Source organism: Anabrus simplex, chromosome 4, assembly GCF_040414725.1.
Source record: "Anabrus simplex isolate iqAnaSimp1 chromosome 4, ASM4041472v1, whole genome shotgun sequence".
NCBI lineage: Eukaryota > Metazoa > Arthropoda > Insecta > Orthoptera > Tettigoniidae > Anabrus > Anabrus simplex.
Genome location: NC_090268.1, coordinates 272,155,419 through 272,180,313, shown reverse-complemented (window position 1 = coordinate 272,180,313; position 24,895 = coordinate 272,155,419). Strand labels below are relative to the sequence as shown.

At 40.3% G+C, this 24,895-nt stretch overlaps 2 protein-coding genes across 2 annotated transcripts in view; both read right to left on the bottom strand.

The window, feature by feature from the left end:
• The window catches only part of LOC136872641 (uncharacterized), a 58,386-nt gene extending 33,491 nt beyond the window's left edge, over positions 1-24,895 (bottom strand). Inside the window, exon 1 of the mRNA XM_068227503.1 lies at positions 24,828-24,895. The gene's annotated coding sequence lies outside the window, so the exon portion shown is untranslated. The remainder of the gene's footprint in view (positions 1-24,827) is intronic.
• LOC137500576 (uncharacterized) lies at positions 2,617-4,055 on the bottom strand. Its single transcript, XM_068227504.1, has one exon. It carries the CDS (start codon positions 4,019-4,021, stop codon positions 2,786-2,788), a length of 1,236 nt encoding a protein of 411 aa, XP_068083605.1. The 5' UTR covers positions 4,022-4,055; the 3' UTR covers positions 2,617-2,785.

Sequence of the window (24,895 nt, the reverse complement as noted above, 5' to 3'; positions counted from 1 at the left end):
ATTATTATTACTATAAAATTATTTAAAAAGAATTACAGCAATGAAAACTGATACCAAAATATAACATTTTATTCAGAAAATGATACTTTCTTTATGTGTAGTGCACGTGAAATATTGTTATGCATAGCTTTTGCTGAATATTTTTGCACATTAATTCGACAGAAATCAATAGTGCCAAAAACAAGATGTTGTGGTAACTCAGATTCTACTCAGTTTCGAAATAGTTCTCTTTGAGCGAAGGTAATTACAGGCTTATCAGTTGCACGGTTTGTTATTTTTCAAATTTTTATTTGAACAGGACTTATTTAATTTGGTTCTTTTATTTTTCAGTGTTGTAATCGAATATAATGTTATAAATGAAACCTAGGTATCGGTTACATACTATAGTTGCCGAAAAAAGCAATTTTATATACGAACAGCTATGTGGTGTACAGTAGGCATATCAGCAGCGTAGTCGTTAAACTATGAATATAGTCAAATAAAACCTATTAAACATTATTTTTATAATCTTACAGTATTGAGTAATCCCTTTGTTTATAGAATTGGAAAATATATTGCCCTAGTTCTACCTGCTGTAATTACATTTAATTCAGCTATTCATAGGTTTTTCATCCTATTTCAGGGAGTACCCCCTATGGGTGGGGGACGCAGTTGTATAATACAGCCACGGTATTACTCGTCTGTTGTAAGAGGCGACTAAAATGGGCCCCAGGGGCTTTCGACTTGGAAGCGTGGGTTGGCGACCACGGAGCCCTTAGCTGAGTCCTAGCATTGCTTCCACTTACTTGTGCCAGGCTCCTCACTTTCATCTATCCTGTCCGAACTCCCATGGTCAACTCTTGTTCTTTTCAGACTCCGACGGTATTAGAGCATTCGAGGCCTAGGGAGTCTTTCATTTTCACGCCCTTCGTGGCCCTTGACTTTCTTCATCCGTTACTTCATTTATCGAAGTGACGGATCCCTACTTCTTTCTACTTTTTTCTCTTTGTCTGCCCCCTGTGGGTGGGGGACGCAGGCGAAGAATTCACGCACGGTATCTTCTGCCTGTCGTAAGAGACGACTAAAGGGGGCGACCAAGGGATGATCAAATTCGAACCATGAAACTACTTGTGATTAGTACCACCACGCGGGGAACACCATCGGTCGCTTTTACTTGCGCGTAGTACCAATATGTTGGGTACCAAATAGGTTTGTGATTAGTACCAAACGAGGGCTCGACGGCTTCTACAGTACCTGTGATTAGTAGCACTATATGAGCGACACCATGGGATGAAGGAACCCATGGTTCTGGCTTGCCTATGATTAGTACCCACTATATGAGGAACACCACAGGATTGTACGAGCCCCTGTGGTTAGTACACTTAGGTGATGAACACCATAGGTTTGCGGTGCCTGTCAATGACGCCGCAATGTGCGAAACACAGTAGGTCTGTAATGCATGTGCGAATTTCATTACCTGTGAGTAGTACCATAATGTGTGGAATACCCGCGAGTCAACGCTACTCTTGATTTGTACCGCGACATGACAAATGCCATGGTTCTATTTTCCTAGCGATACGAACCATTACGAGGGGCCGAAGACTTGTATTTTGGACTCCTTTCGAATATAAGCATCATCGTCTCAGTATCGTGCTGTAGAGGCAGTCCCTTGGTCAGTTGTACTATTGTTCTACGCCAGCTTCTGTGCATGTGAGGCACTGTGGGTCGGTTCCACTGATCGTTTTAAAATCCCATCCATCCATCCATCCATCCATCCATCCATCCATCCATCCATCCATCCATCCATCCATCCATCCATCCATCCATCCATCCATCCATCCATCCTCACGGTTTGAATTGTGGTCAGTGGAGGATTTTGGGTTTTTAATTTGTCGTTTCATTTCGTATCATAAGGGGCCGGTGACCTTTAAACAACAAGCCATCATTTGAGGGAGTCCGAACTTTTATTTTGGCGCGCGGGCCGGTACCACATTCGTTACGCACCTACCATGTGCCTACTGAACAAACCAGACTTCACCAGCTGGAAGTCATAGCAGGGACCAGTAACATAAGGAAGATGATTTCCAGAATTTCACACTGAGCTTATTCCCAGGGTAATCGTACCCTGTACCCTCTACAGATATCATTATTTTGGAGGCCATGTCCAAAAGTATTCCCGCCCTAATCCGTCAATTACCATCACGGGATGTTCTTGTAGCCACCAGGCAGCAAAGTAACGTGTTGGCCGGGTTCAGTTTTAAATGATGCCTTGTACTCTTGCATTCGATAGAGATTGGCTGTAGATACCGTCTAGGCTTTTAGACGTAGTCTCGCACGTAAGACTACATTGCCCAAGCAGCACTCACATAAAAACTTCGAACGTCTTAAGGATTACCGGTCCCCCCGCCCACAGAGATGCCGGTACCTACTTGTGAATTCATTTCCGCTGTCCAGTACCATTCCAAGTTAACCCATTTTAGTCGCCTTTTACGACAGGCAGGGGATTCCGTGTGTGTATTCTGTGTCCCCGACTAACAGGTTCGTTTAAGGTTCTACAGATTTACGGATATTCTAATTTCACCTGGAAGATTGGCTGCAGGTAATATCGACTGCAAAATTTGTACAATATTCTTTTTTAATTAACGTTAACAATTTGAGATGATAAATAACAACAGTGAAGTTTTATTAGTGATAATTGTGACAACCACCTTAATGTCCAGAATTTGTAAAATTGCTCGTGGTGTAGGCAAGTTCAGCACTTTCAGTTGCTCTCCTAAAACGAAAACTTCGTACATTGTACATTCCATTAACAATCGAGCAACCCTTTCTCTTCAAACAGTGGCAACATGCTTTTTATTGCACTGACGTACGCTTCATTCGTATATATCTTCATCTGACGCTCTGGCCAATCTTCGGACTCAACTTCATCCATATCTAAGCCGTCTTCTGGTTTCGAAAGAACAATCGGTAGAACAGCTGTTGCAGCCATAAAGCCGTAGAACGCACAATCATCGAAGGCCTTCCTTATCACAGCAAGAGGAACTGATCGGTGAGAACAACCAAGGATCTCCAGTGTCTCCACTAATGTACTGTGATATTCCTCTATCAGTTTGTCCACGTAATTCATTCTTATTTCCTGGTTGGTACAAGCGTACAGAAAATATTGGAGATCTAGCCCCGGTGAACTATAGTGCACAAGTTGAAAGTCAACAAATCGTAAATCTTCAAGAACACAGTCAGCATATTTGAACATGATGTTGTTCGTCCAAGTATCCCCATGAAGAAGAACGTTAAAATCATCATCTTTACGTTTAGTGATCTCCACTATTTTGTCATAATACTTGCTTTCCAGCTTCTTCAATTTACAGGCGTATTTTTCGAAACCTGGCCATTGTGAAGCTGCCTCTGAGAGACATCGAATTCCATTATCGAAGAACTTAATCATGTCGTCCTTCAATTCCTCATTAAAGAAACATTTGTTATAACTTTCAACAGCTGAAGGATTCTGATTATGGAGACCAATGGAAGCTGCATGGTATCGCGCCAGGGCTTTCAGAACCATAGTGCAGTGCGTCAAATCCAAGCCCTCATATCTCTTAGCTAGAGTAAACCCAGAATGCCGTAGGTCTTCCAGTACAATGAATTGGATGGGATCGTTTCCATGGTAGACGCACTTTGCAGCGAATGGTTGATATACTCCTGGCTTGGCATCGTTCAGAAGTTTGTACATTGCTGGAAGAGTTTCCTGCAACATTCGAGTCTCTATATCGAAGATGTTGCCCTTCTTAAGCATTGATTCTCTATATCCTCCCTGAGGATGACATTTCACGATCACACGACGTTCTTGTGAACCTTCTAACCTGGCTATTATCCTGTACATGTCACAGCTGTAGCCGTCTCCTACTGAATTGGCCATGGAAACTTCACATGAGAGGACAGTCAGAGTGGGATTGTTATCGCCAGAACGGAGAGCCTTCTGGACGAAGTCCTTATTCAACCAAGATGGTATTGGAGGCGTCACGTCTTGTCCATCACCAGCCATGTTGGAGAGGGATGATATATCCTACAAGAAAAAGAAACCATAAATTAGTGTGTTCCAATATTTGCCCTGTTTTTGTATTGGGTCGGGTGTGAAGTGAAATGAATCCTTGTAGTTTTATGACAGGATGCAGTTCCCTAAGTTAACTCCATCAGAGGAGTTAGTGAGACGAAATGGATGACTTGATATATGATAGTAGGAAGGCATATGGTGAAACCCAGCGCCGGCAAATAGCCTACACTTGTCCAATAGCACCTTTAAGTCTTAACCTCTCCATCTGACGGAAGAATCCCCATCAACAGCGCCATATGTCCTCGTTCCATATGAACACTGCGGAGAGGTTAGGAATTGAATCCAGGGTTTTGGCACGCAATCTAGCGATTACAAATGGTACACCGTATCACAACTTCTCCTAGCCTGTGGCTAATATTCTGATTGTGAAATTTTTTCTGCTAACCATGGTGTCAGACAATACAGACTTGACACCTTGATGATCATGGCAATAAGGCAGAAAAACATAAATTAGTATCATTTACAATGTAAAACGCTAGTGTAGTAGAGTACCCATTAGTCTGACCCCATTCCCTCTAGGATAACCCATAATTCGGGTTAAGTTTTAGAGACGAAAAATGTCACAATTTGCATCCTGAAATAGGTTTAAAACTTTATTACAAAGTAATATCATATTTATATAAACCTAACTAAACCTGGCCACGCTTCGCTGTGGCTTAGTCTGATATGAAATGAATGGGTAAGTAAATAAATTAGTGAAATGCATAATCGAATACTTTCCTGAATCGATTACTATGCATCCAAAAACATTTAAGAATCGAAACTTGCATTCGAAACCAAGTTATCGAATCTAACATAACTCAAGTAACTGAAATGAAAGTGCACTCTGGACATCAGGAACAATTCAGTGTCCATGAAGCGCTTTAATAAAGACTAGCCTTAAAAAATTTAAATTGCAGCAATATTATATCCATTTCATATCACGCCATTGGTCGTTGTCAAAATGTCCAACTCTACTCTGTGTTTACATTCGTATTTTATGTACATATATATATATACATTGCTCAAAAAAATCGTTTCACAATTTTGGTATGAACTAGAGTACACACATGCTATTTCACATCCATGGTGTTCTACAGAGTTGTTCGTTTATCCCTCGGTGACATTAATGTGGTGGAATATTGAAGTCAAGTGCTTAATCTTCCAGTCGTAGCAGTTATCTTTGTGACTGCACCCCGAACATGAGTGGTTCTTGACGTACAGCATGATCTGTCAGTGCTGTGTAAGCTGTCGTATTGGTAATCAGCGCAGGCAGGTTAGAGCACAAGACATGGGAAGGCATTTACCACCAGAACAGTTCTTGCGTGCAGTAACTCTTTTGCAGGAAGGCCGCATTCAGCGTTATGCGGCAAAGCGGCTTGGAGTGTCTCAACTAGTCATCTGTAGGTCGTGTCAGCGATATCAAGAGCTACACAATGTGAAACACTGATTTTTCCAGGGAGAAAACGTAAAACAACGCAACCTGGTGACTAAAATCGCCGCAGTACAACCAGGAAGCTACGAGGTGAGCTAATTAATGCACATGGGACTGTCGTCAGTACACAGACAGTCCGAAATAGACCAAGGGAAGGTCAGCTCAATTCCCGGAGACCGCTTAAAGTGGCCCAGTTGACCTCTCATCACCAAAGATGCCTTTTGCAGTTTGCACAACAGGACGTCAACTGGCAGCTCCGACACTGGACTCCAGTATTCTTTACTGAAGAATCTAGATTCCAGCTTTCTGGGTCAGATGGTCGTATTTCAGTCTGGCGACGTCAGTGAGAACGGAATTTACCTTGCAAAGTGCAGGAAAAATCCGCTTACAGTGGTGGATCAGCCATGGCTTGAGGAGGAATATATTTGAACCATAAAAGTGACATCGTAGTCATTCACGGACTTTCGACAGCTCTGCGCTACATTGATGAGGTTCTGGAGAACCATGTACTACCGATCGCTGACAATATCGGGCAACATTTCACATTAGTGCATGATGGAGCCCTGCACATTCTGCTAGGACCACCAGGGACTTCCTTGTAGCTTCTGGAAATCAAGCAATGGACTGGCCCGCATGTGGCTCCGACCTCAATTGTATCGGACATCTGTGGGACCAACTTGGTAGGCGTATCCAGAATCACCCACAGAAACCCCGCAAACTCCAGGAGCTGACAGCAGCATTATTGGAAGAATAGAGAGCCATCTCCAAAGACGCAGTCTGGAGGCTTATCCGAATCATGCCAAGCCGGTGTGCTGCTGTGCTACGAGCCTCAGGAGTGAATACAGAATTCTGAAGAAGTGTTAACTGTAAGTTTCAGTTTGTTTTCAGTTACATTCAAGAGCCGTGACTTTCGGTTTTGGACCACTGTGTCTGTTTGGGACATTCAAGCGTAAACGTGTGTGTACATTTTGTTCATTTTTGGTTTCTGTACAAATAAAGGAACATGTTTAGGTTCTGTATAATCTACGTCTGCAAAATAAAAGCACACGAAGTACTACAGCCGACCAAAAGTTTGGTCCTTTCTTGTGAGCACTATATGGTGAACATCAATTGGGATAACTAACATTTAATATCGTCGAGAGAGTGGCCAAGTGGGTCGGGGCACAAAGATGTGAGTTTGCGTTAGGGAAGGACTGGGTTCGAATCACCATGTCGACAGTCCTGAAGCTGGTTTCCCGTGGTTGCCCATTTTCACACCAGTATAAAACTCGTACTATGGCTGGCGAAAACACAGACGACGATAGGCTACTTTTAGAGCTTTGCAAGCTCAGGACACATTTATTCATGTTTATGCACATTCATTCACATATACAGTAACAGGCAGTGAGTTGCCTAATTACTTGAACCTCCTAGCATGAAAGGTTCTTCATAAAACGTGGCGGCGTGTTCCCATCCTCCTATATACAGGAATTTTTAACGGATTATAATGACATAGCGTCAGTCGTTGCCGCCTAGCGACAATCTGTCCATCAAGGTCGATCCAATTTTTGTGCGACTTTGTAATTAAATTAATTCCATAACATTACTCATAATAAAAAACTACCTACACGATTTCGTTCAAAATACTTTCTAAACACGCTAGTATTCGAATGCAACGTTGTGTCAAAATTTTAAGTCAATCGACCGACCACTTTTAGGGTTTTACGATCAAAAACGTATGCAGGCCGAATTTTTATATATAAATGTGTGTATTTCCACTAGTTCTGTGCGTTTTATTTAATAACCCAGTGAAGATCTGTCTTGTTGTAAAATTGATTCCAATAACGATATCGACGCTGGAAATCACATGCAGCCCTCTGAATATAAGCTGATCTTGCTGTTTTCCCTATCTAAATAAAGAATTATATTTTACCTGACTATTAATTCGGCCCATTGGTGGAGGGGTAGCGAGCCTGCCTCTTACACCATTGCCCTGAGTTTGATTTCCGGCCAGGCCAGGGGTTTTTACCGGGATCTGAGGGATAGTCCGAGGTCCTCTCACCCTACTTGATAACACTTTAGGTGTTACCTGATGGTGATGCGGCGACCTCGGCCTAGAAAGCAAAAATTAATGACCGAGTGATTCTTCGTGTCGACCACACGACACCTCGTAATCTGCAGGCCTTTGGGGTGAGCAACGGTCGCTTGGTAGGCCAAGGCCTTTAAGGGCTATTGTACCATGGGGAATTCAGATCATGGCTCCAGTGATCAATCAGCTATAAGAATATCGAAACCTTCATCCAATCAACGGCTGTCTATCTCCAAACTTGTATATGAATATTGATTTTTTACGACCTAGCAAATCATAGCTCCAGTGGTACAGCAAATAACGTGAAATCGGGAGATTGTGGGTTCGGATCCCACTGGTGTCCGGTTGACCATTTTTGTTCTGTACATAACATTCCATCAGCAAGTACTAAATGTACGTAACACGACCTAATAGATTGAAATTCGATTTCGATTACAATATTCAATATTCCTTGACTTGGCCAACAACCGACGACTCTACAGTGTGATGGCAGTGGTGCCAGACCTGTAGCTTAGATCGTTTCCAATAGAACAAAAATCACCCAACCCATCATAACTGAATTGGTAGAGCAACTAAGTCGAAATCGGGAAGTTGTGGGTTCGGATCCAACTGGTACACGGTTCAATCAAAAAATCACTACTGATCTGCATTTATGGCAGACACCCAGGTGGCTGATTCCCTTCCGTTGTTTTTCTCACCTTTTTTTAAATGATTTCAAAGAATATTGGAAATTCATTTAACATCTCCCTTGGTAATTTTTCCAATCCCTAACTTCCGATCCTATAAACGAATATTTGCCCCTATTTGTCCTCCTGAATTCCAACTTTATCTTCATATCGTGATCCTTCCTATTTTTAAAGACACCCCTCAAACGTATTCGTCTACTAATGCCATTCCGCTCCATCTCTCCACTGGCAGCTGGGAACTTACCACTTAGTGGGGCAGCTCGTCTTCTTCCTCCCAAGTCTTCCCAGCCCAAACTTCACAACAGTTTTGCAACGTTACTCTTTTGTCGGATATCACGCAGAACAAAATCAGCTCTTTTCTTTGGATTTTTCCATTTCTTGAATCAAGTAATCCTGGTGAGGGTCCATACTCTAGTTGGGGTTTAACCAGAGACTTGTATTTTACTCCAGCTTTATTAGCCGTTTTCCAAAGATCTTATGTACTTTTTAAACTCCCTCATGCCTGTTTTATCTGCCATATGGTACTGCCTAATAGCCATTCATTTAAGACCTTCCTTTCTATCATATTTTTTTTTAAATACGACAAAAACAGCCACGTGATCACTAATACCGTATATTACTTCGGTTTGTACATAGAAATCAACTGGATTTACCAGCAACACGTCCAGAATATTCTTTCCTCTACTTGGTTCCATCACTTTCTGAATCAGCTGTACTTTCCATATTAGCTTATTTGCCATTTGTTGGTCATGCTTCCTGCCGTTCGGATTTGCTTCCCAATTGACATTGGTAAATTCAGATCTCTCGCTACAATCACATTCCTTTCCATGTCGATTCCGACACAGCTGATTATCTTTTCAAATAATTCTGAATCCGTGTCAGCGCTACTCTTTCCCGGTCTGTACACTCCAAAGACATCAAGTTGCCTATTATCTTTATAAATTAGCCTTACACCTAGAATTTCATTTTTCCCGTCCTTAATATTTTCATAGCTTACAAATTCTTCTTTCACCAGAATGAATACTCCCCCTTCCACCATTCCTATCCTATCTCTACGGTACACACTCCAGTTTCCATGAGAAAATTTCTTCATCCATTATATCATTTCTCAGCCGTGATGCAACTCCTATTACAATATCTGGTAAATATATATCTATTAAATTAATTCAATCCCTTCCTTTACAATACTTCTACGGTTCAACGCTAACATTGTTATGCCATCCGTACTTGACTTCCAGATACCTCTCCCTAGACCACCCCGTTTCCATGAATATACCCCCATATAACCCTTCTAAGTAAATTTCCTAACTTATACTTTCCCCTGCGGTCTAAGTGAAGACCATCTGAGCGCAGATCCCTATATTGTACCCACCCATTACGATCTACAAATCTCATTCCCAGTTTCACACATACCCACTCCATAGTCTCATTTAAATCCCCAATCACCTTCCATTCAGTATCCCTCCTACACAGTATTTCACTGATAACAACCTCCTCATCCTTAAACTTCACCCGTGCTGCATTTTCCAGATACCACACATCCCCAATTATGTTGGTACTTATACCACCTTCTCCTTTCCCTCCTCCTTCTCCTCAACTTTCCTCAACATCTGCCTCAACCTAATTCCTGGATAACACTTTCCCCACATGTATAACAGTGGAATCCCCCATGACCAGTGCTTCAACCCTACCCCCCCCCCTCATATGATCCCCTCCCCTCCTTGTCAACCCTAACCTTCCTCACAGCTGCAGAAGCTACTTTCTCCTCCCTTTTCTCCCCTACTATGACCCTGTTCCACCTGTCTTTTCATATCATCTATTCTAGATTTCCCTTTCCTAACTTTTCCCTTCCTCCTACTTCTACACTTCTCAGCAACAGTTCCCTCTTCCTCATCTTCCCTCTGTTGTTCTATCTTCAGTGACTCGTACCGATTTCTCACAGACACCTGCCCTGAATTCTGATCCTGCATAGAGCCCTTACACTGCAATCTCATTCCTCTTAGCAGTTTATACCACCTATCTTCTATAATTCCCCCCTTTCCTTCCCATCCCCATTTCACACCTACTATATTAAGTACATTGTTTGAGAAAGGCCTGCCTTCCTTCCTGTCTTCTGAGAGAATCTTAATTATATCCCTCAATCACTCCAACTCCTCCCTCATACTATTTAACGCCTGGCCACACGCACAGTTCCTACACTTGCACTCCTTATCCATTCTTTACGGAAAAATGAAAAAGAAAAGGAAAAATAAAATAACGTATTATGTGCAAATAAAATGAAAGGAAAGAAATATTGTCTAGGATAGTATACAAAGATCACACCACAATAAGGTAAGTAAGGTAATTAATTGGTCATTTTAGTTCTGTACTTAACATATTGTAACCGCTCATCACCATGCCATAGGCATGTTGGGAGGTCTAGTCAATTATATATGCCGTTTTCCGCAACATTCTGTGATATACAATGTAGTAATTAGCAGTCTACATACCAAACCAGGGTGTGATTTGCGATACCCCAGCCCGAAGGGAGCAGTTTTCTGCGCTGTAACGAGAGAAGGATAGCGCAGTATTGCTAAACCTTGAAATCGCGCTCTCTTTCCGAGCGAGCGAGAAGAAGAGATGACGCTCTGCATGGAGATGTAGGTTGTCGGAGAGTGGGCTGAGTTAAAGTGTGTTAACCCCTGAGAAATAAATGCCCTCTACTAATTCAACACCGCATTCACTGGTGCAACTTCACTATAATTTACTAAAAAGAGGAAGAATAAGAACACCTTCATCTGAAATAATTTACGGGAAATTATGAGTCAGGTCTCATTCGAACAGATGTATTTAATGATAATTGTTAATGCATATAAATGCAATACTTGAATAGTGGATCGGTAATGACGCTTGTCATGCAGTAGTACGCAGAGTAAAGACGACTGCTGAAATCTGACAACGTGTGGAAAAAAAGTGGGAGATCTTGCGTGATGAACCATGACGCGTGATCTTCTAAAAGGACGCTTTTGAGATTGTGAATAACCCACTGATCGCTTTAGTTTTATATGTCTTCAGAAAAAAGTAGAGGTCACAAGCTTTAATTTGATTGTTATCACGTCGCTGAAAGACTCCGATTACCGGACCTTCATTTTCAGCAGGGGCATAATTCACCTCCCCCCTGACCATTTTGTCCGGAGGCTATAAGTAGAGCCAGGACCTAGATACAGTACCTCATTGTCATCTGTGTAGCTACAGTACTAACACCTTAGGAGTGAACTTGGATATCAGTGTACGAAGTGTTGTGCCATAGAAGAAAAACACATCAGTGCGATGTAAATATATCGCGGAATAAGCCGTGTGGTACAAGTTAATGCACACTATTGCCGAATAGAAGCCTTATTTTAGCATTTAATATTTCAATTGTTAAAGACAGTCAGTTGCGGCTCATGGTGTAATCACCAACGAAAGGGCAAACGTGTCAGGTTATTTAGAAGTGGTGAGACAGCTAATTATGTTCAGCAATTATTAATAATCACCGATTCAAAGCATTTAAGAGCGAGTGACGTTCAGGAAAAATTAAATAACTGTTCCTGATAAAATTAGTGTTTGCATACTCCATGGACACTCGTGGTGATAGACTATGTGATTACTGGGGAAATGAACAGTGATTTCTACAAACTTGCCACTATTTGCACTAATCTATTTGAAGTTAAGAGTGGATCTTGTCACAAGTAGATTCCCTTTGAAAGTACATAAACAGTGTTTAATAATTGATTTCCCATTTTCCTGTACGTTCGTGAGTGGTCGTCCAACCCGAGGTCTAGAGTCAACAAGAATCGCGTCTAAGTGCCTGCGATCAGTTTCTACGGAAGCGTCCAGAGACTCAACTGAGAAGACCACAGTTCGAGACATCGATCGTGGTAGTATGAAGAGGAACCGAGGACTGCCAGAGAGAAGAACATTCATCATGGTCGTGTAAAAATCTAAGATGTACCCCGAGATGACAGCAAACCATACCCATCATTTGATAAGTACACATGATTTAAATATATGTTACCACGAGATTTGCATGCCAGTAGCAATTTTTATTTTGTAAATATCATAATGTTATAATTAATCATTTAAAATGTAGGGAACATTATGCGCGTATGACTGGGAAAAGATTTATTATTTAGTTAGGATTATCAAATGATTTCAAGATAATCATTGATATTTAATTGGATCAGTTGCATAAATTATTATATAGATCCCAGAAATTCTTAGCTTATATGAAGCATATATGTAACGGTTCAAATCCCGTTACAAGGTAATATCTGTATTTTATTATTATTATTATTATTATTATTGCATCTGTGATATTATTATTGTTATTATTATTATTATTATTATTGTTATTGTTATTGTTATTATTGTTATTATGTCCGTATTATTATTATTTTATCTGTGAGATTACTATTATTTTGTTATAATTCTTATTCAATTCAATTTTACAATGCTTGTCGCTTGCAGGATTGTACTTAGATGTATGCATATATACGTGTGTGTAAAATAACACTCAATACATGTACAGTGAGAATTGTTATATATCAGATGTTGAATATGACGTTGTTATATTTTGCACTACTGGCGATTCTGCCAAGTCATTGCTATGTCATGGCTACGTCATCGTGAGCTTTTAACAATTCGCTCAGAGACTCAGCCGCCCCAGGGGATTTCATCATTACATGCAACAGTTTGAGGCGTTGTGGGAGTATGTCATTGCTATTTCTGGAGATTACGTTGCTGTGTCAACCAATGTTTATAAAAGGTGGGTGCATATTGTAGCGTCAGTCATTAGTTAAACGGAAGCTGAACAGTGAAGAAGTCTACGAGATGAAGAGGCCTCAGTCGGTCAGTCAACGAGTGTGAACGAGAGATGGAGAAGCCTCAGTGAGCCATTAATCATTGGTCATTGAGAGAGTGAGTTGAAGACACGGACGCAAGGGCTTACCATGGAGTCAGAGAGGGCAACCCTGGACCTGCCATGAGGTGATACCATATTGACTTACAAAGAAGTCAGATGATATGGAGAAGAAGCAGTCACAAGGATGTATCACCAAGTTAGGCGTGACACATCTACAGTAAACACCAGATCAAAGGAATAGGTCGTAATTACACTAAAAGTGTTGAACGTACAGTCAAGTGAATCAGTGAGGGAAATATTTCGCATAAATTGTTAAATGTCCGGTCAAGAAGAATTCAAATTCATGCCTAGTTTCTTTCAGTTACAATGTCATAATTTCATATTCTCATCTGTTTTATCGCAACAAGACTCACTACTTTTTATATATTATTTAAAGAATGTATTTTGTTCTATCAAACGAATTCATAGTTTTATTTCAATGACAGTAAAATATCTTAACCTCAAAATTAATGGGGAAACCGAACGCCAATCTCCTTTTCCCAGAACTGATATGGTATGTTGTAAAAAGTAAGCTTATTACCCCACACCCTAGAGATAGTCAAGAGTCTCATTCTATTATTGCTGCACTGAGTGGCAGCTGGTGCCCTTCAAATAACGTATGTGTAAGTAAGCAGGTAACAAGTAAGTGTGAGTACAAGGTCCGACGAGTGTGTATTTTATTTGATGAATATTAATTTTCAGATTTTCCATTTTAAATGTAGATATTTCATATTTTTCAAGTTAAATGCAGTTTTATAATATTTGTAAAATTAGTCAGTGACTTAGGAAAGTCTCACATATTTGGGAAGATTGGCGATTTAGCTAAACTTATATTCCTTCGTAATTTTTTTATCTGGTAAAGATTTTCATAGTAGTTTGAATACAAACTATAAGTTTGCTTTATGGTGATTCAGGAATTTGTAAATCCCGGATGATATTAGATGAACGGATTATGTTCAAAACCGAGGTACTAATATGAATTATATGAATATGTGAGAAGAATTAAATAACCTGGAAGAATGGAGTCTTCTCTGTAAATTAAATGATCGGATTGAGATGCGGTGGTATGATATGGAAGGGCGAAGCTGTAACATGTTATGTTGCTGAAATGATAAAGAATAATAAATAATTATGGCTGTTGTGATATGTTGAATTAGGCTGAGTATATAGCCAGATAATGAATAATAAGTGACGGCTCTCAAATGAAGGTGTACTTGAGAATAAGCCGCGATGATATATAAAGGAAGGAAAGAGAGAGAAAGAAAGAACGACGATTTCAAAGTGTCCGTAGCCACAAGGCTGGTCACACAGCTGTTGTCATGATTGACAGGTATATTACTAGCCGACTGAGGGTCGAGAGAGAGATTTTGTAGTTTCCAGCAAAGCTCAATGTTTACTGGCGAGTTCCCTTTCATTCGCCAAAGCAGTCTCAATTCCATTCTAATGATGCGTTATGTGTAATGCGGATAATTTTCTGATTTTGCGAAGGATAGAACCCCTTCTTATGCTGAGGCATTAAATTAGCCTTTGATTGGAGTTTAAAATTTTTACCTTGGAAACTGGAGTTCGTGTGTTCGAATGATGTTGGAGCGAAGAATTTAACTACATACTATGGCTTGGTTAAGCCATATCTTCAAGATGTAATGTGTAAAATATGTTGATATTTTTCTATGTAATGTGTTTACGTGTTTTATTATTTCCCAAAGTGTTCTATGGTGATGGGTTCGATTCCAGCTTTGGCAGATTTTTCTTTGAATATTTTGTTAGGTAAACCCAGGATATGCGTATGTGTTCAGTGTAAATATATAATTGTCGTGGTCAAATAGATCACGTGTTTGATATACGGCGACGCATCTCGTGTTTGGAGTAGATGTACTTGATTTTCATTCCAAATCATGATGATTAATAATTAATTAAGGATGTGATTAATAATGAGGATTAATAATTAATTAATCACCAGAATGGATACCATTTAATATCCATTTTTGATCAGCTTATTAAAACACTAGATGCCATTTAATATCATTGTTATAAATAAATAAAATCACGTATTAGTGTGTGTTAATCAAATGACTTGAGGTACGCCAAGGATCAACTATGCCGAGGACAAACTACAAGGACATGAAGGCATACCATGTATATAATTTTTGTATCAGTCTTAATTGTTCTTTTTGCTCATGTGTTGAAATACGGCATCATCTCGTGTGGTTTCTATCAGTATAATAAAATGTTTAGAAAAATAATATTTAAACGAAGATACTTCTCATTTAATAATAATAGTGTGTTCCTCTCATATTATAGAATCCTACTTTCATTATATTTTAGGTAATGCCTATTTTTCTTTTTCGAACACTCCATTGCCCGTATGCTACTTGAGTTCAGCCGGTGACGCAATGAAAGTAGGATGGACGAGACTTCAAGCCTGGTAAGTGACTTCTGGCGGTTCTCATCCAACTATTCCATCTATACATCTGTTTGTGAAACCTAATTAAATCATATTGCCCTTAATTGCTCAGTAAGGGTACAATATCTTCAACACGTACAAAATATACGTAATAAGACCTAATAGCTTGAAATTAGATTTCAAAACTAGTATACGTTTCGTTTTTTCTCTTTCATTTTATAGTATCTACATGCACTTGATAGTATATGAAAATCATCAGAATAGTGCACTGAAACATATTCAGTAATATATTTCGCCACAGACCGTACAATGAACAGGACGTAACTCTCTTATTCTGACGGAACCCAAAGCCAAGATATAGGACAGAGGTGCTCAGCTGGGCACCCGTTGAGGCTAGCGAAACATGTCCCATATATAACTTTTTAACTAATGAAGATATTTTAAATGTGACAACATTATAATGTATTGAACAGGTGGATTCATAATAAAACTTTGTTATTGTATATCAACAGATTTCAATACGGATTAAAACATGAGATTAGTCACTTGCAACAAATCATTATGGTGTATAATCAAAGTAGAATGCTGCAAATGTCTCTTTCAACAGTATTGCATTGGACATGCTCCGGCTCATGTCAAAAATGATATGAACATATGCGGCCCGAAGAGATAAATTTCAAAACTATCACACAGTAATACTTTCAGAAAATACATATACTGTACTCTGTATATTTTATTAATGCCCGAGCATTCGATTTCTACAGTTATGTTTTTATTACTTATTCAGTATTGTAATTATTTTTAACAAAATAATAGCTCGACGTCTAGATTCTCTCTAGATAAATTCTGGACCTCTCGTTACATTACTAGAGAAAATACACTCTGCGTGCTTATCCCATCTTGATATGTAACTGAGGGTGTGATGATGATGATGATGATGATGATGATGATTATGATGATGATGATGATGATGATGATGATGATGATGATGATGATGATGACGATGCTTTTTGTTTATGGGCCTAACATAGGCCATCGGCCCCTAGTTGTACGAGATGGCCGCCGCAAGGTCACAGCGGTGAGGGGACTTCTTCTTTCAGCAAGTAGAAGTGTGTTGCTATAGCCTGGCCGGTCAGAAGACGATAGAATAGAATAGAATGGAATAGACCGAGCTCGATAGCTGCAGTCGCTTAAGTGAGGCCAGTATCCAGTAATCGGGAGATAGTCGGTTCGAGCCCCACTGTCGGCAGCCCTGAAGATGGTTTTCCGTGGTTTCGCATTTTCACACCAGGCAAATGCCGGGGCTGTACCTTAATTAAGGTCACGGCTGCTTCCTTCCACTTCCCAGGCATTCCCTATCCCATCGTCGCCATAAGATCTATCTGTGTCGGTGCAACGTAAAGCAAATAGCAAAAAAAGAATAGAATAGAATAGAATAGAATAGAATAGAATAGAATAGAATAGAATAGAATAGAATAGAATAGAATACTCCCATCTACTAGTTCCAGGTCACCTGAAACTGGAGCAACAGCGTTATTTTATTGCAAATCTTTAAATTCGATACAGGCATTACCATTGACCATTTTTACTATTGCCATTAATGCTTTCATGGCCCGTATTTATGGACATGATATAGGCTTTTGGGGTTATGCCGTGTCAAGAAAATAAGATGAAATTCTTTGCATTTCGCAGAGAACTTTGCTCTGCGTAATCAGAAAATAATCTCGACTGTTCACGATGCAGGCTTCTCAAGGAATGGGGTTTGAATTTAGACGTTATAATAGAAGTGGTACATTCATTCGTCACCAGATGGCTCACTGAACGAGGTACAGTGCTTGCTATTGTTCTTAGCGGAAGCTGACGGAACCATCAGAATCAGCCTGAGAGGGAGTCGCATAACAACGGGAGTACACACATATGAAAGAATGACATACATACAACACTGGAATGAAACATCTGGCGAAGAGAACCAGCATAAAAAACAGCGTTTGTTGGCTCCTCGGATGGAGAAGCAGCACACAACATTCAGCGAGCTGACTGGTAATGGTGCTAGTACGGAATTCTGTCGTTGCCTACCTAACTCCGCAGTGGTTGATGCTCTTCAGTTTCACAAGGCCGCTTTGCCTTGATGATCCATATGCTGCACTACCGTAGTCTAATCTCGGTAAAATGTGTCCCCCATACAATCGTAGGAGCAAGGTGTGAACAGCTCCACTTCGGGCCGCTAAGAAACTTCAAAATATTCAGTTCCTTAGTGCATTTACCTTTTAAGAACGCACATGTGGTTCACACGATGATTTACTTTCGGAAAGGTGGTCAAAAAATCGGTATGCCACCTCCGCCGACTTGGGTGCAAAAATGACTATAGGCTTAATTTTACGGTCCACTAAATACTTGTACGATCCCCTGTGGGTGGGGGACGCATACGAAGAATACGCCCACAGTATCCCCTGCCTGGCGTAAGAGGCGACGAAAAGGGGCGACAAAGGGATGATTGTATTAGAACCATGAAACTACTTGTGATTGGTACCAGAGAACACCATGGGTCGCCCTTAATTGCGAAGAGTACCACTATGTTAGATACATAACAGGTTTGTGATTAGTAGAAGTAGAGAGTGGGTTCACTGTGTGTTTACAGTACCTGAGATTGGAACCACTATATGAGCGGCACCGTGAGTCTGCATTGCCTGTGGTTAGTAACTATGTGAGCAACACCACGGGAATACCGGCGCCCGTGATTAGTACACTAATGTGCGGAACACCATGGGTTTGCGTTGCCTATGAGTGGCGCGATCATGTGAGAAACACCATAGGTATGTGTTACCTATGCGACGTACGATACTTGTGAGTAGTACCATAATGTGTGAAAATCCGTGAGTCTACGCTACTTTTGATTAGTACCGCAACATCATAAATATCATGGTTCAACTTCACTAGCGTTAAGTACCATTATGAGGGACCGTTGACCTGGATTTTGTACCCTTTTAGACCTCAAGCATCATCTTTTCAGGAATGTGGTTTAGGAGCAGTGCCTTGTCAGTAATGCTATTGTTTATGATAGCTTCTGGGAAGGTGCGGCTCGGATCCACTGCTTGTCCTAAATTCATATTCATCCTTGCATTCTTCATCATCACGTTTTAAATTCTGGTCAATGGATGATTTCGGACTTTTAAATTGCCATTACATTTCGTCTCATGACTTAGATGTTAGGTCCCTTTAAGCAACAATCATCAACAAAATTGTACGATTTCGGAAACGCCGATAACGAAATATTTTCCAGCAGGAGATATATTCTCTGATGCAGAATGAAGAGTTTTGAGCAAGTTAACAGGAAAGGTATACTCACTTTTAACAATAAAATGACCGGGCGAGTTGGCCGTGCGCGTAGAGGCGCGCGGCTGTGAGCTTGCATCCGGGAGATAGTAGGTTCGAATCCCACTATAGGCAGCCCTGAAGATGGTTTTCCGTGGTTTCCCATTTTCACACCAGGCAAATGCTGGGGCTGTACCTTAATTAAGGCCACGGCCGCTTCCTTCCAACTCCTAGGCCTTTTCTATCCATCGTCGCCATAAGACCTATCTGTGTCGGTGCGACATAAAGCCCCTAGCAAAAAAAGAACAATAAAATGAACCAACAAACTTACAGATTGAATCCCACCATCGTGTCCATCGTGTCCATCGTGTCGACGGCACGAAAGATGATTTTCTGCATTTGTCCTATTTTCACACAAATCATGTTATCAGACTGCGCCTTAACCGAACTCATAACCGCAATACTTTTCCAGTTGTAGTTAGAACCTCTCCCCGTGTCTGTGCGAATGTTGCATAAGTTCATGTTAGAGATAAAGCAAGTGCTCATTAATCTGACTTACATCAACTGTTCTCTACGATTCGCTGAGTCATTGAGTGAAGGCTGCTGCGGTAAAGAAGAACACACATTCAGTAGTTCATTACGAAGCAGATATTCTATTCAACAACCAAGAGTGTGCCTGCACTGTACTGAATTCAAGTTGACGGGTTCTACCTCGGTTCACGCTCATGGTGTTTACTAGCACGTCGTAGAATCCCGCAGGACAAAAAACCGACATTACGGTGTCTTCGAAAACCGTAAAAGTAGTTAGAGATATGTAAAAGATTTTTTGTGTGTGTGAGAATCCTGTGGATTGTGCAGGAATCAACGGAGCTAATTTATTTCCGTCCGTAGCCAGCTGGAGATACCTAGTGTTTACAGTGCACTATGTCTTCTGGTATGGTCTAGAACAAATTTATAACTTTCATTGAGCCTGTGTCAGTCCTTCCTTCACTTCGACAAATTAAAGTGGTGTGAGCGATGGTAGTAAGATCATTTTTTATGCAATCTGTCCCCGACATGAATGATGTGAAAATGTCCCTCTAAGTCGCATCGACACAGATAGGTCTTATGGCGACGATAGGGTAAGAAAGGTTTAGGAGTGGGAAGTAAGCGGCCGTGGCCTTAATTAAGGTACAGCCCCAACATTTGACTGGTGTGAAAACGGGAAACCACGAAAAATCGTATTCAGGGCTGCCGAAGGTGGGGTTCCAACCGATGCAAGCTCAAAGCACTGCTCCCCTAACCGCACGGCAAACTAGCCCGATCTCTGATAGGGTCGGTTGGTGCCTGCATATTTTTTTTTTTTTTTTGTTAGTTGCTTTACGTCGCACCGACACAGATAGGTCTTATGGTGACGATGGGACAGGAAAGGCCTAGGAGTTGGAAGGAAGCGGCCGTGGCCTTAATTAAGGTATAGCCCCAGCATCTGCCTGATGTGGAAATGGGAAACCACGGAAAACTATCCTCAGGGCTGCCGACAGTGAGGTTCGAACTCACTATCTCCCGGATGCGAGCCCACAGCTGTGTGCTCCTAACCGCACGCCACCTGCATTTCAGCAGGCTTAGCAGACTGATAAGAAATAGCAATTTTCGGCTCAGTGAGGAAAGTAACTGGAAACTACTCCCTCGTCATTTCCCAAGCATGCCTCATCAGTGACTCCCAGGCCATCTATAACAGCTAATGGCAGAGGTGTTGAGTATTCAACGAGCCTTCGATCTGATTACTAAACATAAGTTACAGTACGTACATTAACTAAATAATTATTAGTAATGAACGACGTTTCTGAAACTGTGCTCATACAGTGGGTCCAATTACTGGCAGTATGGGTGGTCTTATTACGGGCTAGTTTTTATCATTGAAATATTCAAAGAAGCTTCCTGTGTGTCACTGAATGAACTATTTTAAGGGACTTCGGCAAGGAAACGTACAATTTTTAAGCCAGTCAAGTAGCTAATGAGAGAAACACGGGGTTCTTCTCAAAAAAATATCAGAATCTCACAATCACAAAATGGAGGAAGAGCTTCAACCAGTGACGTAGTGCCATCAACAGGAAAATACTGTTCGAAAAGGGACCAAGAGTCCTCAGAATCATTGCACAAGCCCTAAACGAACCTTTCCTATAATGAGGAGGATAGCAAGCTTGAAATAACTCGCACGACCAAAATGCTAGGTGCATGATTTGTGAAGGACATTTCTTTGAAGTCTCAATGGGAAAACGTTGTGTGATATATTTTATGTGTTACATATTCAACCCATGGGCCAAAGGGTTCAATATGGACACAGTGATTGCAGAAAGGGGCGTGTATATTTTTATGACGTATGTAAAAGGACCATAAACACCTAGCAAACGTTAAATTTCAAACAATTTCGATCAAGTTTCGACATTTGACAATCTAAAAATATTTAGTTCTTGGATTTAGTTTAGTGTATGTTTTGTTTTTACATTGGTTTTACATCTCAGCGACCCAGATAGGTTTTATGGGGACGATGGAACAGGAAAGGGCTAGGAGTGGGAAAGAAGCGGTCCTAGCCTTAAGTAAGGTACAGCCTCTGCATTTGCCAGGTGTGAAAATGGGAGACCATGGAAAATCATCTTATGGCTGCCGACAATGTGGTTCGAACCCACTATCCCACCAATGCAAGCTCATAGCTGCGAGACCCTAACCGCATGGCCAACTCACTCGGTTTTTGTATAGGTATGAATTATTCAATGTTAATGGGTTCCTGTTTTAAGTTTCTTTCGCATGTATGTGAAGTGCGTTCAGCTTCTCCCTGTCCATTGTACTTTATTAAATACTTTCTTTGAAAGGAATTTCGATAGCCTATATTCAGACCATGTTGGCATATAACTTACAGAAATAACTTACAGGACACGTATACAGCTTCGGCCAAATTTTCTCTTTCGTTAAATTCGATTTGTTTCCGTCTTGGTCCCACTCTATATCTAATAATAATAATAATAATAATAATAATAATAATAATAATAATAATAATAATAATAATAATAATAATAATAATACTTCCGAGCGTCCCTGCATCAACTACCCTGTACGTCTGTCTTAAACGATACAGAGGTAGCAGAATTTTACTCAGTAAATGATTTTTTTATCGTGTGAAAAATCTACTGATAAGAGTATCTCACATTTCATCACCCCGATTTAAAAACGCTCTCTCGAGCCTATAATGTACTATTGGACAGATTTAATTAATATTATAGGTTTCTAAATACCACTGTCTAATTTTATGTGTTTCAAAGACGCTGAAATACCTGAATTGTGCCACTGTAGTTCTTAAATCTGTCGACACGTGAGTGGTGTATTAGAGCACAAACAATACCACCGGACTGAGCTGGGATTGAACCCACCAACTTGGCTCCAGAAGTCCAGCGCTTCTACTATTAGAGACACGCACACAGTCTGCCTACTGGTCAGAAATAATTCTTGATATCGGTTCAGATGTGACTATCCTATTCTGATACATAGTCTTCATGAGATTGGATATAAATTCTGATCATATTAACAACCTATTCTTAACCAACCAGTGGAATCGGAAAATTGGAATCCTATCTTATACTGTACCAGTAAAGTGTTGCTTCTTACAGAAGTTTGTCGATAGATTTAAGGTTCACTGGTCTTTCTTTTCTTTGCAATTGGCTTTACATCGCACGGACACAGATAGCTCTTATGGCGACGATGGGATAGGAAAGGCTCGGAGTGGAAACGCTAAATCACGGAATACCATCTTCAAGGCTGCCGACAGTGGAGTTAGAAACCCACCATCTCCCAAATGCGAGCTCACAACTGCGCGCCCCTAACCGCACGGTCAACTCACTCAGTTGTAATAATTTGCCTTAAAAATAAAGAGCAGTATTTCAATTAACTGCCAGAAAAATAGCTGGGCAGTTTGAAGCAGTTAGTGGATGATGGCATTAGTACGATCTTGCGTATGCATTGTAGAAATATACCTATAATGCTATTTTAATGTTACGTTAAACAACGTATACATAAAGCAGAATTTGGGCAACACGAACAGAATTTCACGCTGTACTAACCAACTTTAATAACACGTCCACTATATGGATACATCAAAATACAATAGTTTTGAAAGTAATCTGCGTTTACAGCTGTCGCCCAACTGGCAGATTACCTAGCAATTGTCTACGTAGTATTTTCTTAAATGATTTCAAATAAGTTGAAAATGTATCGAACTCCAGCCCCTTATTCCTCTTCATGAAACAAACGAAATTTTGCACCAATTTGACCTTGAGAACTCCAACATTTTCATCATATTATGATCCTTCCTACTTCTAAAAACTCTGTTCAAGCTTACTCGCCTGCTAATGACATTCCACACTATCTCTCCACTGACAGCTCCGCCGAACATGTCACTTAGTTGAGCAGCTCGTCTCCTTACCCCAGTTCTTCCCTGCGCATATATTGTATTATGTTCGCAACACAATTCTTCTGTCGAAAATCATCCCGAGCAAACCGTGCTGCTTTCCTTTGGATCTTTTCCAGTTCTCAAATCAAGTAATCCTGGTGAGGGACCCGTACACTGTAAACATACTTTAAGTGAGCTCTTACCAGTGACTTACATGTCTTCTCTTTTACATCCTTATTACAACCCCTGAATACCCCCATAACTAAACATTAAGAGATCTATAAAATTACAACCTCGTTAATATGATTATTTCAATGAACATCTACCCTTATATTATCACCTAGGCACGTAGGGTGATCTCGATGTACTTTCTATCCATCAACACAGAAATTAAAACTTAGGGAACTATTCCCCTTGGTGACTCATATAACTTGATATTTCACCCCATTTACCATCATATCGTTGTGTGCTGTTCATCTCACAAGTTTTTCGAGATCATTTAGCATTCGTTCACAATCCTGCAATTACTCTATTTCTCTATACAGTATAACATCATGAGCAAAAAGCCTTAATATAAGTACAGTTCTTTACGTATATTATTTATGTAAGTAAGAAGACATGAAGGTCCAGTAATACTGCGTTGGGGAACGCCCCCTTAATAATTATATGAGATCAAATATTGCCTCACTTATTCTAAATCTATGAGTTCTGTTTCCTAGAAATGTTGTCACCAATTCAATCACTGTTTTGTCTAGTCCAACAGTCCTTATTAATCGTCAGTATTTTACCTTGTTCACCGGGCGACTTGTGAGCTTGCATCCGGGAGATAGTGGGTTCGTATCCCTGAATATGGTTTTCCGTGGTTTCCCATTTTCACACCAGGCAAATGCAGAGGTTGTGCCTTAATTAAGGCCACGTGCGCTTCCTTCCCATTCCTGAGTCTTTCCTATCCCGTCGTCGCCATAAGCCGTATTTGTGTCGGTGTGACGTAAAAAAATTCTAAAACAGAAATTCTACATTGTACTACCCTCTGCAACGTCTTGGATACATCATTAACTAAAATATCATGCAACATGAAATATTGGTCATCTACAGTATGTATAAACGTGCATGCTACTGATATTATCTTTCATTACAATAAACGAGGAACTTGCCGGATTCCTGATCATAGACACTCATTCTCTTATGCTATAGCAGGTAATCAGCTATGTCTTTATATCCTAATCGATCATCTCCACAAATCTGATTTTAATCAATAAACCTTCGGTACACCACGTTCCCTTAAGATGGAGTAACAAATTAGTATTTTTTAGTTTGTGTGAATAACATTTATTCAAATAATGATTAAGAACTTAACTTTTTGATACCTTAATTGAACATCGATCACGTTTCTTTGCAATCGGTCAAGTCCAACCATAACAGTGGTCTTGGTAGCGGTATTATATTATTATTATTATTAGTAGTAGTAGTAGTAGTAGTAGTAGTAGTAGTAGTATTGTCTACAGTACATACGTGTGTTTGCAACGTACTTGCCCAGGCTGGAGATGGCTACGAACTGCTCAGTCGCTGCTAGGAGAATA

Coding starts and splice junctions, on each gene's coding strand:
- LOC137500576 (XM_068227504.1), bottom strand. CDS start 4,021: ATGGCTGGTGATGGACAAGACGTGACGCCTCCAATACCATCTTGGTTG.